At 35.5% G+C, this 20,960-nt stretch overlaps 1 protein-coding gene across 5 annotated transcripts in view; it reads right to left on the bottom strand.

Annotated features, from left to right (window-relative positions):
• The window catches only part of elp4 (elongator acetyltransferase complex subunit 4), a 134,979-nt gene that overhangs the window by 85,945 nt on the left and 28,074 nt on the right, over positions 1 to 20,960 (bottom strand). For all 5 annotated transcript variants that reach the window (XR_001477320.2, XR_001477321.2, XM_006642631.3 and 2 more), the window contains 2 exons: positions 17,317 to 17,425; positions 15,406 to 15,512 (listed from right to left, as the gene is read on the bottom strand). Coding sequence is in view for 3 of the 5 variants with exons in the window: in XM_006642631.3 (XP_006642694.2) it covers positions 15,406 to 15,512; positions 17,317 to 17,425 (216 nt within the window). In the remaining 2 variants the exon portion in view is untranslated. The remainder of the gene's footprint in view (positions 1 to 15,405; positions 15,513 to 17,316; positions 17,426 to 20,960) is intronic.

Genomic DNA, 20,960 nt, shown 5'->3' with positions numbered 1-20,960 from the left:
AGCACATGACAGATGATATCCTAAATCATATTTGATTATATCATATCATAGCCAAATTGTACCATACAGTATGTACCACAATTCTACTGCAATGTTTACTTGTCATCTTGGGATTTTGCAACATTTTGACAAGTGAATAATGTGTATAAATCATTTCCACTTAAAACATATGCACAACATAATGTATTAAAGTTAGCATTACTATTAAGATTTTGTAATGTGGCGAGAGTGCTAAGTTTGAATGAACTAAAACACATGTAAAATAGCAACTTCAAGTACTGTATGGTATTCACTTAGGCTACACAGGCAAACTGTTGCAGTGATACAAGAAGAGAGCTTCGTCTGAGATGAGCAGAGAGCAAGCTGTTAGAGCAAGTGTTTAAGCCTAGCATATTAAACTAAGGCACAACCCAGTGATCAGTGGAGCTACTTGGAGGTTAGGAAAACAACTGAAAGGTGGTGTGAGAAAAACTTTTATGTAAAAACTTCACCAATACATATCAAGACAACCTGCCTTGTGTCTAAGAAATCGTTCGATATAAATCTGCTTCTGTTTGCATGATGAGATCTGCTTAGTGTAGTGTATTTCCAGGCTCGTGCTCCAGACTGCTCTCCCTAGAGAACTGCCATCATGCCAAGGGCTGACTAAAATTAAAAACAATAATCAAACTGCCTGCTTTGTGTCCAAAGGTAAATGCCAGATTCCAAAAACACTTTTCGCAGTTTTTATTGACTTAAACGAGAGATGTGAGAATATGACAGATGAAGTTTAATAAGTTCCTCTGTGCTGTACAGGCACTGACAATCGTGGCTGTGGTTTGAAGGGTTTACATGCTGAACTGCTCGTGCCTCGCATGAATCCCCCCACGTTTCCAATTAACAGTGAAGCGAGATGACTTTACTCCAGCATGCCAAATGGGCATCAATGTAAGGATGTCCTGACCACAGTGCAGAACTTCACAAGTGGCACTATGAAACTGTGCATGTTAGGAACAGGATACAAAGCAGAAATTGAGAAGGATGCATTAGTCAATCTAGTATTTTCACAAAGCTAATGCTGTTTTCCATATGGTAAACTCAGGATTTTAATATTCAGCTGATTTGGATGATGATTTTTAAGTAAAAGTATTTTTGATTTCTTTGATGTCAAATTTCAAGTGTCTAAGTTTCGACAAAAGAAGTGTGCTTGAAGCTGTGCTTTCTGCAGGTGAGATCTCTTGCGCTTAGAATACGGGGAAAATTTTAAATGTGGGATAACTTTGTCAAAGATTTACAGTAAAACAGTAAGGATATACATATTTATAAATATGTACTGCACGAGTAAAACTTTTTAATACAACTGTATAGAAAGAAAGAAATGCACAACAGAGAACCTGGACTTGATCTGATAATATTACCTTGGACTATTATGACTAATTATTTAACTCACCACAGTAAAGAGCATTGAGTATTTACTGGCACTGAAGTTCTGTAAAATTTTAGTAGGAATAGAAATCATGAAGTTTAAATGTTGTTGAAAGGGTGAATGCAGGTAAACCAATTTAGGACAGAACAATAACTAAAAGAAAATGATTACTATTTGTTATTAATTTGTAGTAAATACAGTTTTACCTTTTTTTAAAGAAACCAAATTTTGCAGTGTCTCAGGTAAAAGACTCACAGGAGTAACACTGGATATTAATTCCTGCAATATTCTGAAGACTTTCTCATTTGAATTTAATATTCATTATCAAATGGCATGTAAAGGTCTTCTGTCTTACCTACTGTAGAACTTAAAAACAACAACTGAATTACCTTTTTAATAAAGTACACCATTAAATTGCACTGAATAGCAAAGGCATCTTTTTAATATTTAATGTCTTTTGAGGTTTGCATGCTTTGGCAGGCATTCTATCATGCAATTTTCAAGAACCAAAACTTTATGGAAGTTATGTCATCAACAAAGGCACAAAAGATGAAAACTGCAGTCGGAAATTAAGTCAAATGCCTCAGACTGACCACTTAGGCTGTAAAGGTTAAGCTCTAGCAAAACAGGGAAGGTATCACAATAAATGGAAGGTGGCATGGCATTCTGTACTTAATACATATCTGTAATTAAAATATTTGCCATAGCTTTTAAATAAAAAACACTAGCGTTCTATTATTAACGTCTTCCTGTATTTTCTGTTCGCAAGTGTCATTTAACACTATAACGTCTATTAAAATCCTGTGACTTAGCTCCTCATACCTTCTAGTTCACACTAGTATAGTAATTTGTTTAGACAGGCAGCATCAGGTATGAAGAAAAAAAATGGTTTAATAGTAAAAATGTCCCAGCAATTTTCAGCTTTTTTAAATGCTGTTTTTTTTCTGCCTACTCAATTGAAAACCTTCCATGATCTGATTACAATAATTACATGATAACAATTGTATTACAATACAGATTCTACAATGAGCATATTGTTGTAAAGGATAAACATGTATTTTAACTTTTCAGTTTGATAATTCACCTCATGAGCAAAGTAAAAAATGTCCAGTCTATTATATGTTTCTTTATAAAAAGAGAAAAGGTTTCAAGATCTTTGATTAGAATGAGGAATTCGCATTATTTATTATTTATTCACATGTAAGGGGGAGCAAGAAAATTCATTTAATTCTTTCAGAAGATTTTCCAATTCATATTTCCTGATGCAAAATATTTTAACGTTTAGTACAGTTTGCTCATTTTACATACTGCTAGAACATGTGTCTACATTGTTTATTAGTTAATAAAAATATTGTCAAAAAACATTAGGATGGTCCAGAATTATTTACATTATGTGAATGCCGTTTTATAGTTTAAGGGTGTGACCCTTCATATCTCTTTCTCCAATGTGTCTTACACAATGTAGAGGCATGACCCACTCCGCCTCACCCCCTCCCCCCCAAAAAAAAATAAAGGTTATGGTGTAATTCACAGAATTATCATTCTCAACAATGTCCGGAATAGGTTCCTTACTATCGAAAACAAAAGAAGTATCACATCACATCATGCTCTGTACCACAAAATAAAAAAAAACAAACCCAACAATATTACTGAATGGCAAATATGAATGGTTTAAAAGGCTAAAGATAGTGAACAAGGCTATGTTTTGCCACCCACAGTAATTTAGTGCAGGAAGTTTAGATTAATAAAATACCACGAAAGTGGGTAAAGGGATTGCTGATCCAGGGGGCGGAGAAGGAAGGAAGATTCTATCTTTTTTTTTTCTTTTGTAAAGGTCTCCTGACAAAAATAAAAAGAATCCCTTCTCAGCATATGGAGAAGCCACTCAGGCCTTCCGGGGATGGGCTGCAGCTATGCGTACCACAGGCATACCAAGGAGAGGTGAATTGTCAAAGGCAATAACAATCACTGGACGGCTTGGATGAGACAGATTAGTTGTATGCAATCATGATAGATAGTTTATCCCAGCCCCAAACCGCCGCTTGGGAAATCTTGCACGCAAACGAACAGAAACTCAGTCGTTATTAGTGTCAAGAAGGCATACACAGACACAATCTGGTTGGCGGCCAGGCGAGATGAATCAAGTTCGAAAAAGTGACCAATTGCATGTTCAAAATGGAAATTGATAGGCATGTTGTAGTTTGGGGATATTTCAAACACTAGGAAAATTCATAAATGTTGAATACTTGTGATTAATTTTTAAAAGCTCTCTAAAGAGAAATGTAATTTTGGAGGGAATGTAAATTGCATCAGTGTCCCATTTTTTTCTCTTCAGCTTTATATTGTCAAGCTTTATTAGAAAGGACGAATACACACTTTTTGAGTATACTGATTTACTTAAAGAAATTAAATGCTTTTTAATCCTACATTTTCAGAGAGTTTTACACACCCTTTCAACAGAAAAGGGGTTATTTAAAAGCCCCATGTTTCATGGAAAGAATGCTTAAATATTAATTTTTATCATTGATAAAAAATACATGTTTGCTATTAATGTTTAATATTTAACCTTACATAAACAGGTTTATATCTGTAAATACTGTGTATTATACTCAATAAAAGATAAGTTAGTGCTCTAGTTTTAAATTTTTTAAAACTTTTGCTAGACTTATAAAGGCTAATCATATCACATTTTGTCTAATGCATTAATGCTCACACATTTTAAGAACTGTATCCTTACACATTAGATACAGTTTCACACAAAATCTGCATTTTAATATTTCAGAACTTAAAAGTAGACAACAACACATTATGAATGCACTTTCTGTTCCTCGAAAATAATTTGGGTAATGTAATGAGTATTCTAATTGTGAAAGAGAAAGTTATTTCATCTTGATGATGCCAGCGGTAATTCAAGGGGTTTGATTTGGGAATTCATTTTTGTACACCAATGTTTAGAAAACATCTTTGTAAAACAAAGATAATGTATTAGAAAACCAAATTGAAAAATGCCAACTGCTGAAAATACAGAGAAGTCTGACAAAAAAAAACAACAAAATGATGCCAGAAGGTTAATGTCTTTTTAAGTGCATAGTCGTCTATTAGGACAATAAGAACAATAGGCAGCCAGGAGTATCATATTTGTCTGCTTTAGTTCTGCACATATTTAATGGTTCTGGGCTACAGTTTCACTAGAATAAAAATACACCAAAAAAGGCCTAAAGTTTTACTGCTTGAAATGATCTGCTTTGACAAATTTAACAGCTCTTTTTTCCCATTCCTAATGCACTTGTCACTCAGTATTATCCATCCTCATTAATGACAATGGGAAAGTTTATCTAAGGAACACATTTAAAATCATCCTCAATTTACAAAGGGACCATAAAATCTCTTACAAAATAGAAGGCGGAACTACTTACACAACCTTTTTTGAAGCAGCATTACTCTTTATTTTTTGCCTGTGAATAATCTGTTTATAACAATAAAGTACATTCTCCGGTAATCAATACACATTATCTGTGCCCAGACACATCTCTATGACACTTCACAGATAAGACTATCTGTGTGGATTGTTTTCATTATCACACACTCTATTACCTTGAAAAAAATGTTGGAGCATTTGTTCTTTCTGGAAACTTTAGAAAGAATAATTTAATTGTCAAGTGGTCTCCAGCTTTTTAACAAGCTATACAATTTGACAGCATTACTTTTAAGCATCTAATGTAAACAAAAATTCTAAAGCACAAATTGAGCAAAATCAAAAGCCTATACAGAAAGATTAAAAAGTGGAAACACCTGTATAAAACCCAACGTGATGTGATTTACAATCACGGAGAAAAAGCCAGTACTGATTTTTTTTACTAATTAAAATGACATCCTCTTTTAGAACAATTTTAACTATTTTGGTAAGTATTGAACATTAACAAAGTCATAGGCATCTAGAATCTACACACTTTTTTTCTTTTTATTATTAGTTATTTAGTATTGAGTTCATTTTGGCTTTTCAATGTGTTGTTGCCACCTTTGCTAAACTTAATTAGTTCTTAGCAGTTCACTCTATATTTAAAAAGCACTTTGGAGTAGCCTGCATTTCGGAGTGAAACATTTACTGTTGTTATAGGGAGGCGTCTAATGACATGGTGCAGTAGATTTAATAGCAAAAGCAACATGTTAGTTTCCCACACTGAGACCACTAATTCATGTACTGCCTTGAGTCAAACTTGCCGTTGATATCAAAGATATCAAAATACATTATGTAAAAAAAAAAACCCAGTAAATTAGAAAAAGTAGAATTCAATTATGATTCCATGCTTTTCCAACTTTATCTGGAGGAGAGAAAATAAACAAGTAAATTATTGAAATACCAATATTTAACATCTTGAGCCATGTCTCTTGAACACAAGCTGCATTTGCATTAACACGATAATGGGAAAGTCCATCACATTCATTTGAAGTATTCTTAATTCTGCAAAATGAATTTTAAAAGTAGTCAATACACAAAACACCCATCCCCCTACGACCCCCCCCCCAAAAAAAAAAAACAACACTGCAGTGAAAGCTGTGGGAAAGTTATTTTTAGCACAGATGCCAGGAGGGACAAAGTAGAAACAGCTTCTGGCTATGGCACTTTTGTGAAGTGGATCAAAATTCCTCCTTTTGACCACCACAGTTAATTAAGACAGCTCCCCAGCAATGTCTCTTACTTGCTTTAATTTGAGGACATGGAGCATAATATTCAGACTAAAGCACAATCCACATTATATTACCTCGTTTTTATATCATATTCACATACGAATACACCAGGCAAAGTTGATTCTGCCTGCAAATGTGCATCAATGTGTAAATGTACACATACACATGAGTAACCCTCCTCTCAAGGATCATGGGATTCTGTAACAGATACACAGAATGCCTGGAATTTGCACTGGTGGGGCATACCGTTCCATGTGATTCATAAAAGTGACAGTAGGATTATCTTTCCGCGTTATAAAACAAAGGATAAGAAAAAGGAATTAAGAGGTTTTGGAAAATTTTAGGTTTCAACTGATTCTGCAAGACCTTCGAATAGCATTACAAAAAGAAGAAAAACAAACTTATGTCAAACTCAACCCACAAAACAAAGGAAAATATGAATAATCCAACAGAAGGTGTGTACTAAAACGAAATAAAAGCACTAGTTCCTAAAATGCATCTGGAAGTAATAAAATATTCCATCAACAAAAAGCATTATCACGAGTGCCACTCTCCAGAAATCGAAGGATGAACAGTTTCACATAAGACCATGATGAAGGCAACTTATATTTTAATAAAACTATGACAGTGAAAAAAGTTTTCACCTGCATTAGACACAGTGCAAATAGATTAAGTGAACTAATGTCATTCTAATTATGCCAGTGAAGCATATTTATGTATGTCTTACTGATGACCCAGTATATAAAGGAAAGTCCACTAAATGACCATGGGATATTCAAAATAAGAATGTTTTCTGCTTAAATGTTCTTAAAAATTAAATAAATTGTCACTGCAAGCAAATGAATCACAATCTGGCACCAAACAGTCCTCCTAAAAGTTGATATTCCATGAAGAACACCCAAAATCCAGACCTTTGAATTTATCTCAAATTAGAAGCCTTCAAAACCACCCTTTGGTTTGATGAAAATGGTTGGGAAACACATGTATGTTTAAGCCTTAAAGGCCAATTGGCTTTCAAAAGTCATTGTAACTACTATCCAAAACACAATGGTTTTCAGTTCCATGGATAAATTTGTATGGTAAATATCGAAAGAGGTGACCCATGTGTTTACTATCTGGTAAAGGCCAATGCATTTTAAGCTGTAGCACTGACCCTTAACAAAGATCCTACGAGTGACTGAGTCCCTACAACATTTACCAGTGACCTTTAATTGTGTTAATCTGGCTTTGTTACACACACTTCAAGAGCTTTATTGATGAATTCAAAATGTAACCAAGGGCTGAAATGCAGGTAGATATTTTAAATGTCATCTTTGACCTTGTGCACTGACAGAAAAGGCTAAAGTTTTCATTTTGAATGGCAACAGGAACCATACAAACCATCCAAAAATAAATTCTAATTTCCAAATGAATAAGGTTTTAACTCTCTGGAGTTTGATGTTCTCCATGAAGCAGGAAGGAAATGCAATAAAACTTTAGTGCAAGGCCACATAACCACTTGAAATAAAACCTTTAAATTATGAATGATTATTTGATGTAGTTTCTGAATAATTTGCTTTGCTGAATCCACAGTGTAGGCTATGTTTGCGTGAGACGTCAGTACCACGCCGATTATAAGCATCCTTCTGCAAAACAACAAGGTAACATTCAGAGGGGAAATGGATGAATTATTCACAGAAAGTATAATTTAGAGAATCAATTCTAAATGCTATTCAGAAGAGGCTCTTGACAGATGTATGGAATAGTTAACTAAGGGTTTTTAAAAGGAAAGTTTGGCGTAAGCAGAGAGCAATCACTTTTACCTTCCAAATACCAGCTGCCATTTGGATCACTTGTGAACTCTTAAATATTTTGATTCCTTGATAGCTGTTCTGGTAGACATGGAAATTATGTTGTAGCTCACCTCAGATGTAAACACACATAAACTCACCTGTTCACAATAATAAAGGAGTTGATTAAAGAGATGAGCCAAATCCTTTCAACATAATGTAAGTCACTTCAACTGATGGCCCACTTCGAAACTCAAAAGCATAATGTGATTTCACGACTGTCTTATTTAGAAGGAAAGCTCTATCAAACTGATTCACGCCTTCGAGGATCAGTTATTAAGTACATCTGATCTGAAAATCACTAAACCACTCATCTGCCTTTTACACACTCTAGAAATAGTAGCTACCTGTTTTACAGGTAACACAAATCAAGTCATTAAAGTGCATTCTCCCAATACCGGAACTGTTAAAGAGAGAAATGTAACGGAGTAACATTCTAACATCCAAAGACACAAAATTTTAAATCCTCCCTTTTCCCTTGCCCATGCCTGGCAGCCTGGTGCCAACACGATTTAGGTTATATTTTCTCTAATAAAAGTAGGTTGGCCTGACAGCATCTGACAAAACAGTTCAGTGAAGAGCACTATTCCAGGTAACAAGAACCTGAACTGGCGAGCACACTACAGCAGCGAGGAGGTTGGTGAGAAGTCCTGACAGAATTAATTCAGAAATCTCTCCTGAAAAACAACAACAGTTTTACTAGGAAACAGCTCAAAAACCCAGTTCCAAGGTAAATGTAAACACAGCTATCCCTAGTATTAGCTGTTTTTCATACAGTACTACATGTTCAGAGTTTTCACTTTGTTCTGGCAATGTTGAAAAGGTATAGAAAAACACAAATTGCACCAAAACACAATGTCTTAACAAATGGTGTCAGATACAATAATACAAATTCATTTAACTTAATTTAAAAAGAAAAAAACACACATATATATACACACAGGAAAGCCTGAAGAGTTAGTCTGACGAACCTTAGCAAGTTTTTTTTTTGCAAAGAACGTAGACAAATTTCGTACAAATTTTCAAGTACAACACCTGCTAATCTTTAAATGATACCTTTGACCTCCCTGAGGACTTTTTACCTCATAGCTGATGAGTGCATAAGTACAGTTTAATTGAATGCCTTTTACATTCTTCACTGACTTTTTGTCATCCTACGCAGGTGAATGCCTGACACTGTAAAAACTAATAACAGACAGGAGACTGCTAATCCCATGGCTTCACACTTTGTATTCTACCTGTTCAAACAGGGTGAAGGGTTAATTCCACCCCCAAGGCATTTTGGTTAATGACTACTCATCAAGCAGTGGCTGAACTTTGCAGTGCTCCTCTGGACCACTGTAACTACTTTGTACTGTGCCTATAGCCAATGTAAACAAAAGCACAAATATTTCCTCACACACAAAAAATGAAAAAAAAAGTATTGAGAACAGTTCAAATAACTAATTTGTTTAAGTTGGGTTTCTGTATAGATTACTATTAAATAAAACAGGAAAAATATGTTTTGAAAATGAAAACATTGCTAAATTCTGATTCTAATTTATATCCTGTGACTTATCATCTCTTCGTTGCTAAAGATAAACATTTGCTAGGCAATGTGAGGTTGTGTACTCCTCACAAGACAAAAGCACACCTTGAATCCATAGGTAATGCAATCACAATTGTGGTACAACATTCTAGTTAACATTTGAGTTAAAATCATAACTAATTATTGAGAAGACTGAGTAATAACATTAAGTTGTTTACTTAATTGAATTTAATTAAACTACACTAAACCCCACAGTTCAGTTTACAGGAAGTGTGTCAACACTGGTCCAGACATTCTTAAGTTAATAGAATGGAAACATGGATACAGCACTATAGAAGTGGAGACTTAGGGACCAATAACACATAAAACAAGCACAAACATATGCAGGAGTTCTAACAGAGTACACAAGTTCACTTCATTTAACAGAATGAGTTAAATTATTCTTTTAAAAACATCTGTTCTGACAATAGGACTGAAATAATGATAGTACCTAAAAATGTCATATTATCAAATTTATTTAAAATTCAAGTCTAATATGGGCAAGCGCCCTTTTAAAATAAAAATAACCCCGAACAATATTCCTCATTGAACAATGCTCCTCATTTTCATTTGGTGTCAATTAGCGGCAAACCCTGTTGTCAGTACTAATTTACAGCAGAGCGTGCCTTCTGACAGAAATGTGCTTTTACCTTTCTTTCAATTCTTAACTGGGCTTCAAAATTTGATGGAATAATAAATGCTTAGTCACTAAAATTCCTACAGCTTTATGTTTATCAGGCAATTTTACAGAATTTTTACATTATTACTCAATCAGTTTGTGTGGCCTTCAGATGACAAGTAACTTGTTAAGAATTTGATTGTATCTACCCTGTCAAACGAAGTAATAAGAGGGTTGCACTGTGGCCAGTCTAAACTCAGCTGAAACATGTAAAATGAATGCCAAGTAAACAGGCCTTGAGCAGCCCAAGGGAAAATTAGCAAGATGGCAGCTTCTATCATTTGGAATAATACCCAGGGTGCTGTAGGCTGTTCTCGGAATGGAAACATGTCAATATACTATAAAGCATTAGCCAATCAGAATATTACAAGACAGAGTGCTTATGTAATCGCACCAGCAGGAGACTATACATATTTTTTCCTTTCCTTTTTTCTTTGGAGATTAGAGCTTCTTTGGAAATTGTTGTGAAAACTCACCAAAAACCTTTACATTTAAACAACTGATATCGGGGGCCCATTTTGTGATTTTCTCTGGGCCACAATTACATTTTTAGCACCTTCTTACCTGGAATTGAGATTCAGGTTAACAAAGCTAGAACAAGAACCACATGCATTTGAGTTACAAACCAAGGGACAGATTCAGTCATGTGCTTTGAAATTCTCTACATGGTGTTTATGTATGATGAAGACAAAAAGTAAAGTTCTTTATGCTATTATTTGTTCATAGTTATATATTTCCTAGTTAGATATATGTAAATAGCAAAGCCTAGCAAACGATTATAAAAAATAAAGAAATAGGGCATTTCTATATTTCAAATATCACAACTGAGCAGTACGGACACAGCATAAGAAAATCCTTGAAATTTTCCAGTATGGTTAAGTATGAATGGCTGAGCCTCAAAGCAACAGTCCAAATTCTCTTAACTAATATGAAGGCAATTTCTCTATTCCTTTACAACCCCTTTAGTAAGGGCTGCTCATATCTACGGCTAACACTTCAGCTGAGAGGATGTTCAAACAGTGCCACAGGCTCTTCCATGACCCGGAGTCTACTGCTGCTCGTGACAGTTTGGATGTGAGTTTTAAGTATTAACAAACTGCTACATCGCCATAGGGCATTTCTTTCTGCAGAAGGTAAGGAGTTCAAATATTCTACAGCCATGCCTTCAGATATTAGGTAGGGCTTGAATATTTAATATCTTTAACATTATGATTTTTAATAAGTTTTCAATCACAGCACATCTTGATATTTAAAATGTAATGATGTCTAGAGTTGTGTGTATCGTTGCCATGCACGAAGCTGAATATTTTAAAATAATTAGACAAGACCTAATAAAAGATCTTTAAAACAATGTTAGGAACATACAGCAGGCCAAGGAAAACAAGAGGGCATCTGTGATGCTGATGGGGAAAAATATTTTGCTTTTTTTTTTTAAGTTAAAGAATCCCAAGAGAGACTTTCTAGGCTTATGTGAACAAAAAAGAACCAACCAAAATGTTTTGAATTATTGTGCGGCTTACTTAATCTGTGGAGTTTTAATATATGTCTGGCTATGTAGCCATCTTTTAGTCAACAATCAGAAAATCAAAGGCAATTGGCAATGACTCAACCCAAACCCTAATACCACATGATTGTGTCGTGCAAGCTCGTTTTGTGCGAGGACCGCTGTGGTTTTAGCAGGGAGATTAGCAGTCGGGCCAAAGTTGGCCTCCAAACCTTGCCCTGCTGATGCCTCGAGCTCTTTGAAGTCTGACCATCATACCTGGCATAGCAGCAGTGGGAACTAGACTGGTGTCAGCTCTAATCAGGATGCTTGTCTCAGGAGACCTAACTACGGGGTGTGCTAATTGGCCCAATTGCGGATTATACCTTTTGCTACAGATTCAAGACAATAATTTAGTCAAATGGAGGTTTTTATCTCCTTCTAATTAAGATTCCTAAGTTAAAAAGAAATAGGATTAGACAGAGTTTAATATTTTACTTTTTTGGATACTACACTCTTGAAAAGCATCATATGAATATGGGGAGTTTATTTAAAGAAAGGGTAGGGGGTCGGGGTTGAGGGGCACAACAGTATTAAATCAGCTAAATGTAAGCAGCAAAAAAAAATTCCAACGTGTTTGGAACACGGACACGCGAATATGTTATCAAAACATACGTGTTAATTCTTCATTCAATGTTGAAAATGTAAAAAAAAAACTTTCAGCTGTGGATTCTTCTACAGGTATGTGATGAAGGTTCCACAGCCAAAAACATTAGGGTTTTTCCAGTGTAGAACTAACCTCTTTACTATTTTTAAGCGTGCACACTGACATGCTTAAATAATGCTTTAACAATTATCAGTGACTCTATACAAACAGATTCATCAATAATTCCCACATGATAATAAAATTAATACAGCCTGTTAAATATTCTAATGTATAGCTCATTCTAATGTTTTCCCAGCACATTCTCAGGTATAAACTTTCTGTCTAGACACAGAACACATTACTTTGCCTTTATGTTTCTAGAAATTGAGACATTATGAAAATTTGAAAACCCACTAAGGAATAGACATAATCATAAGAGTTTTTGATAAATAATACTTAGTACTATCTGGTAAACTTACATATAAATTTATACGTAAATCAAATTTACATATAAATGTGTATACAACTATGTTAGCACAGAATTTCTTAGACATTTCTTAGAAATACAGACTTATCTGTTATCTGTTATCAGGTAAAGACAGAGACCTCTTGTAAAGAATATGTACTGTAGATGGTTCTGTATTATACTACTGTATTATATGACCGACTTTGTGGTTTAAAACTTGTTCTAACACTGAGAGCAAAAAAGTTGTAAAAAATGTAATGAACAGCAATGAACATTTAAAACCTATTATTGTGTAGGGTTAAAAAATGGCTCCTATTGATTAACTTGTGACAATTGAAAAGAGCCTACAGGGAACATTCCCTACAATGGTGGGAACACTTGTTGAAGCTTACTCATTTTGGGGAATCCCCCATGCAAACATCACACGCAACCAAGAGTAATATCTGACATTTTCTCTGTTTTTCCTAAGAAAAAAGGTAGGACTGCCTAACCTGAGAAGGATCTCTGCTTTAAAAGTATCTCATCACCTCCGGGAGGAATAGAAATGTGAACCTGGACAGGGCCTGTCCCTCTTGGGAGTGTAACTAAGAGGCTGAAGTATTAACAAATTGCAGAGTACAAAAGGGCATTAAACAATTACAATCTACTGTACAATTCTGTTGTCAGAACAGAATGGAAAACATTTTGATAAAGGCATGAAAATACTCTCACCTTATAAACAAATGACCAGGAAACACATGGAAAAAAACAAAAGGAAAAGAAAAGATTACATGGACTATATATTTTACATGAAGTATTGTATTGGTTGCTGTGTGCTGTGTATTAAATACAAGAATGGGTTACCTAGCAGCTTTGCAAAACTCCAAACACAAAGAGTATTCTTCTCTCCTTTTATCCTCTCACAAAATGACCATCAAACAGGTAAAACAACACAGAAATTCACATTGTGCCCCTGCCATATAATGCAGTCTTAAATGAACAGCTGAATGGCTTTCAACTTCAATGGGGCTTTGCAAAGAGCAATTAAAGGCAGTAGCCAATAACCACCTTGATTTTTATGGACCTTATAAATCTACTGTTAAGTAGCTATTAAGAGGTGAGAATTCAAATCGAAAGACTTTCCATTCTCCCTTAGAGGATGACCTGATGGAACAATTGGCTTCCTGATTAACTATTAACCTCACTCAATGTGATAAGATAATGAGGACCAATAATGACCATTAATTGGAAGGAGGGCACCTTAATTTGTCACTTGATAGGGCTCTTGTTGATTTATTGTTCTGGAGTTGTGTGTGTGTGTGGGGAGGGTGGTGCCTGCAAGACTCAAGTAGCAGGGAAGCGCAAAGGAGGAGAAGACACTTAAGTTGCTTAATCAAGTGGTCAGATAAAGAGGCCAGAGGGTCAAAGCAAGGGCAGAGTGGTCACTTGAGGGTGAAGTCCCAAACACCAAAGCAGTGCCAACCCAATTGACCAGCAGCAGATGAAAGAGTAAAAAGTATGCTAATTTTGCGGGTGGGTATTCTTTTTTCAAACAGTGAAGACAAGTGGCCTGCATAAATTCTTTCCACTCGAAAAGAGATAAAGTAAAATGATTTGTCAGTGCTGCCCACTTGTTTTATGTGTTTCATTAAAAACTTTGCATAGACTGTAGGAACAGATAACTATCACATCACCAAGGATCCTCCTTTCTAGTCATTCATTTTTTTCCGCTTGGCTTGTTAAAACATAGCGTTTAATTGGGTAACTGTGTGGCATTCACTTGCTTGTCGGCAAAATAAAAAAAGGTCCAGTAAAAGCAGCCATTCCAAAAGATACACAAAAGACATCTCTTTTTGAATTATGAATGGCCACCCACATAAGCTTAACCACTATTTTAAGACCTTAATGCTATAATAAAAGAAGGCTTACCTATGTGGAAAAAAATACAATAGTATCCTATGATGACAAAAATACCATTGCACTAGTATGCTGTGCAGTGAAGAGACTGCTGTAGAGGGGTTTCTCCTTAGTAAGATGTATCTTTGATAAAAGCATATGTAGTGCTTGCATTCAATAAACTTAATTTACCAGGAAAAAAGGTTAAAAATTCAGTTACAAAAATATACTTTTCATATCACATTCATTTATGCACTATTAGTAGATATATTGCAGATATATTAAATACATTTCTAAAACTTTTATTTGTTATTTTTAAATTTAAAAAAAATAAAATCTACGTTCACCGATATTCCATCTTTTCTAAACGTTTAATTGTACAGAAGAGCAAACAATCTCTCCGGCAAATACAAAGTGATGAACTGAAGAGAAATTCAAATTTACTAGGGTAGCCACTATAGCCATTTAGTTTAAATTTTATTTTATTTTTAAAATTAAAGTAAATCACTGGCTGGGTGAGACGACCTACTACTAAATCCAACAATTTTGAAATGGCATTTCCTTCAAATGAGGGAAATTTAATCACTGAATGTAATGTGAAGGCAAAGTTGCTGTGTACCACTATGGAATTATGTCTGAAACGAGGCAAGAGAGATTTTAAATTTACAATTCTCAGTATAAACTGCAAACTGACATTTATAAACCCAGCCAACAAAAATCTGATAAAACAAATGAAAATACTGCATAGCACATAAAGTCAGCCTACCTCAATAGTGAATTGCTTTCTCTTTAATTTAAAAGCAAGGTCCTTTGTGTCAGGAACTTCACACCTCAGGCAATTGAGATGAGGTATCTGCTTCACATGCAGCAGACCTTGTGGAGGCAATGGGAAATTAAGGACAAATCAGTAAGACTGTAGTGCCCAATGAGTAAACTTGACTTTTGAGGACTCTCTAAATTTTAAGTCCCTCAGCCCCCCCCCTCCAACCCTTTGTGAGCTAGAGTTCAACACTTGAAGCAATGAAGCAAATGTTGTGATTATGTTCAAGTAATGAAGCAGAACAAGATAAACAACAATTCTTGTAGAAGGAAAACTAATTGCGTTTGGGTACAGGAGTGGAGATATAAAAAGGGATCTCTTTACTTGTCACAACCGCTGCATGTTTGTGTGTTATTTTCTCTTGTATTTACTGTAAGCAAATATGGCTATCACCTTGCATGCTGCCCACAGCATTGCTGAGTGATCTTTATTTTATTAACTGCACCAGTGGGCAGCTACCAAAACACAGATCGCCGGGTAGAAAGTATAACTGAGGCAGTGATCACAGTGGTATAAGGACAAGCTAGAAATCTACCACTCTGTCTTAAATATGAAAAAGCTTTTAAAAAGCAACCTAGTGGTCTGTGAAAAAGAAAGGGGAAAAAACCCAAAGCAGATGTGTATTTGAAGAGGAGACCTGGATATGACTGTTGTCTGCTACTAAAGTATCCTGCCAGCTCTGTGCACCATGAGATTTAATCCAAGCTGATTTTTTCTGACAAGGAAGTTGGCATGTTTAATACAGACTAAGTACTATGGTAGAAAAAAAAGAAAACTTTACTGCATAAGAACCTCAAATCATATGTATTAAACACTAAGGATATTTTGATTTCATTTTGATTTTGATGCATGATAAACTAGAGAGTGTGTAAACAAATAAAAAAAGAAAATAGATACGTGTATTGTGGTAAAAAACTTAATACTGCAAGTCAAAACCCTCCAGTGTTATGCACGTAGATGGATAGAAATGTATAATAACTGCAAGGGGAGTGGTGAGGGAAAGAGACACAAAGCTACAAAAATCAATACATTATTTTTTTATTACCTATTGCATATTAATGAATTTATAATTAGGATTGTATTTACATTTTTAAGAACACATGAGAAGTTTCAAGGTCACTCTAAAAATGGTTAAATATGAAATAATATAAGTTGTGGAGTATGAACAAAATGTAATTGGATTTTAAAATATGGAAACATATTTAAATTTATGTTACACACCCTTTCTTTCAAGAGAATATAAATGTTTTTTTTAAATCAAGGGCTAAAAATATCCATTGTGCTTTAAATGACCTTTATAATCTGCAACAAAAAGTAATGTGGCATGCAGTAGGGTCTATAGCAGTAAACAGACTTTTTACTTCATTCCCATCCTCTGAATAACTTTCTAGTTTAATACCTTTATCACTGTTAAATTTAAACAATATTGAGTTGTGCAGTTCAATATCATTACAATATTGATTTCCTGACATTTTTAGCCCACGGGCCAGATGAACACTAGGCGTCCTCGGCATCTGAATTCCCCAAAGCCCGTCTGCTAAGATGCACGTCTGATTGAGTCATGTCTCGCTAATCTGTCTTGACAACATGCGAGGAGTTGCCATGTTTCCTTCTTAGCCCTAATGCACTTTTTGTACAGGAACAGCCCAATCCACTGCTGAATGGCCGGAGAGGGAGGGGAAAGCAGAAAAAAGGTGGTGGAGGGGAAGCATTTAAAAAAATGCAGATCCTGAAACTAAATCAATTACAACACAACTTTTTTTTTCCTGGAAGACAAACCAATTAGAGGTCAGCAGAGGAGTACCCAAAATCCAGAGCAGGCAACCGCTTTGTGTTTGAGGAGAGTCGCAAACTTACCGTGATATTCCTTGTACAGTGGGTTGGTTTCCCTCTTGGAGCCTCTGAATGATTCAAGACTGATCACCGTGTCGCACAGCTTCGTTACACGACTCATAATTGCTTTGTTCTGTAAAACATGGAAGGGAAAATGCATGCTTAAGTAGAACACCAGTAATTAAAATACTCCTAAAATCGCATCTCTGGGCTGTCAGCAATAAAATTAAATGAGGTCACCATTATCTGAGCATTAGGCGTGAAGTGGGGAAAAAAAAGAACTCCCACAGTAAAACAACTTTGTGATACCACAGCCAAAAACAACAAGGTGCAAAAATTATATACATGTTTCTAAGTGTGCATTTGGCACAACACTGAGTAATTAATTTTCTGGTCACATAATTTGAACAAATAAAATCAAATTGGTACTAGAATCAGTGAGGCTTTCCTATGGTTCACCCTCTCCTTGGTTCAGACATGAGGAACTGCACATTTTGTCAGTCATAAAAGAGGATCTAATCTTGTGCACAGTGAAGATTAGTTCACTTAATGAACAGGTCCAATACATGCATGTCCATCAACCGCTGTTTCTTAACTTGTGGCTGCAGCCTGATCAAGAGCATCACAGTTAAGCAGAACCTGCGTATTTGGCAAGGGTGGCCCAGAAACAAATCTATTTACAAAGCTGGCTTCAGATGGCCTCTGTGTCTTCATAGCACATAATAAATCTTTTTTTCTGTAGTAAACAAGAATATTATTTGTTATTATGCGGTTCTGCATATATTCATCATCTTTGTTAGGTGTTCAGATGAAACATTCACCAGTACTCAGGCCTGTAAAACTTACACATTGTCTTACTCCTCTTTTGAAAAATAACACCAACTCATGAGTGTGCTGTTAAATGTATGTAAGGCACACACTGTAAATACACAAGCCAGCAAATGTGCGTTAGATTTGTGAATCTGGGGAAGAACTTCATAGAGATACAAGATCAGATTCAAAATAGTAAGATAAACTACATTTCAACATGAGCATTCCACTGTTGATGCTGCTAGAGATTTAAATCTACTTAGCCTAATCCTGTAGTACAGTGAAAATTACAGGCTGTCAGGAGGAGCAGACAGGCAGACCCAGGTCCAGATGGAAGACTGGCTGGGAAAGAAGAGAGGCAGGTGGGAAAGTGATGGGATCAAAGTGGAAGACAGAAGAGTACTCCCTCTGCTGGCTAGGCTCTCACCTGCTTTACTTTTAACACATGACTAACTTCCCTGCATTATTTATCAGCTGGGTTTTAAATATTTCACATGTCTCTTTCTATGTTTGTTGCAGCACCCTTATACAATTTTCATAGTGAAATGTTTTTGTCCTACTTTTATACATGAATATGCCTTCAGTCAAGCTCTGTTTTTTATTAAAGAACACCTCAGGCATCTTTGTCTATGTACACCAAATTCTGAATTTTGCCTTTATTTATTCCTGCCCCAGCACCGCTTAGCACATGGCACAGGTTGAGTAGAGCATCGAGTGTGATCAAGGTTCAAAGGAGGAAAACAACCTTAAGACACGAAGAGATTAAACATATTTGGTGATAAAGAGTCTTGCTTTTAAAAACGACTGTGAATAATTCAAAAGAAAAGTGAAACGAAGTAAAACCAGATCAGTTGAACTTATCCTGCAGTCTATATTTCAGATCAATTAACTAAATATCAAAGAAAATGACATTTTTCATATAAAGTATGAATTAAACATCTTGGGGAATACAGAAGACACTAAAGCACTGTTTATATTAAAAACATCAACCTGGGATAAACCTATATATGCTGTAGCATATTAAGAAAATCTCAAAGGATTAAAATGATTCCGTTTTTGCTCGTAGCATTCTCATAACTGTTTAAATTGGTGGTGCCTTCTGCTTTAGAAAGTAAGCAGACTTCTGTTACTAGGTTTTTGGCCGGTAACCAGCATCTCCCAGAGCAGGATGGATCAGCTCTTTTCCCCCACTGTTCTCATCTAAAACCTGGCCGCAAAGCAACTCCAGCTCCAAGCTTTCCAGAAGGCTCCATCCCAGGAACCCTCGACTGCCATTTGGTTTGCGGTTTTTAAATCTCGCAGGACTTCTTTGCAGTGGGCTCAACTATGCTGAAGAGGCACTTGCTTCATGAGTGAGTTATTATTAAACTTTAAGGTCAATTGTGGCACTAACATCTCTGTGGAAGCTTTCAACACACAGTGCGGTTTGTCGGACTAATTAAAAATTAATAGAAGGCAGTACATTTATGGTACAGTGCTTTTAATTCTTCATTGTCTTCAACGGGGAAAGAGTTAAAATGTATTCATTTATTTTTTGTTATCAAATTAGCACACAAAACTGCATCTATTTTTCAATTAAGCTTTGGTTTACGACTGAATTTGAAAAAGGAATATTGTTTCTGATGAAAATACATAGAAAGTCTGGTAAACACTTAATGCACAGGTTTTGAGATTTCTCAATCTACATTTTTTTTTATCCCAGGCTCTGTTGCTCTTTCGTTTACAGACAAAAGCTAATTGAATATATAAGAAACCATTTAAAAATGATTGCCATTTCATATGCCGTTCATCTCCACGAGGATATTAAAATTCAGGTTTTGCTAATTCAAGGGGTTTATCGTATGAGCAAGAATTGAAGTGCTAAGACATAAACAGGCATCTGTTTTTAACAACGTCATAATTTTCTCAGAATGAGGTGAATACAGGGGATCCCTGCCTTCTGCTTATAGAACAGTTGTGCCTATGTTTGGACTCTGGGCTGTCCACAGACTGCCTCCTCCAGTAGCCAAAGCTTCCATATGCCTTAACAGATGACTCTACCTCCACACTGTGAGGAGAGCTCTCACTGACCCCGCACCAGAATGGGGGCCTCAGACGAGGAAAATAGAGAGAGAAGGCCTGCAGTATGGGGGCAGCTCACACTTACAGAAATAAAAAAAGAGCATAGAATGGTGATTGAAGCTGCTGGGCATCTTTGATGTACCGAGGAGTTATTATAATAATAATAATAATAATAATAATAATAATAATAATAATAATAATAATAATAATAATCAGATGTATTGGTCCATGAAATGTGAAACACCCAGAGAAATCACCATTGATACCTGAATAACATTCAGAATAAACAAAAAAGAAAGTCAGCAAGTGATTAAACAAGAGAAAAGGGCAATTAACATGCATGCTGAATCAGCACCATTGAAATAGGTAGCACATAATGCTGTATTGAACAACTCAGTTAAACCAGATTAAATATTCAGCTTATGGACAGTCAGCTATGCCATCCTCAATTGTAAACTGAAAATAGACTGCTCTCTCCAAAAGGATAACATGCACAGAAAACCCCACAGCTTACATTTAGTGGCATTTCCTTGGTCTATCATTAAGTGGCCTCAGTCTGACTCCAAACAAACTAAATTGCCAGGACTTAAAAGCAGATCTGAATTCACTTGATTTATTTTCTGTGGAGTGCAGAGTAATTAGGGAGAGTTAATGATCAATTGTCAACAGTGCTCACAAGTGCATGAAACAAATTAAAAATATATTCTTTAAAATACCTTTTCACATACAGTCCTTTTTAGTGGATAGTCTGAGCACCAGTACATTAATATTGCAAGCGATTTAATATTTAAACATAT

Source organism: Lepisosteus oculatus, chromosome 21 (genome assembly GCF_040954835.1).
Source record: "Lepisosteus oculatus isolate fLepOcu1 chromosome 21, fLepOcu1.hap2, whole genome shotgun sequence".
NCBI classification, from domain to species: Eukaryota; Metazoa; Chordata; class Actinopteri; order Semionotiformes; family Lepisosteidae; genus Lepisosteus; species Lepisosteus oculatus.
The sequence above is the reverse complement of the archived record's forward strand: the minus strand, read 5'-3'. Positions and strand labels throughout refer to the sequence as shown.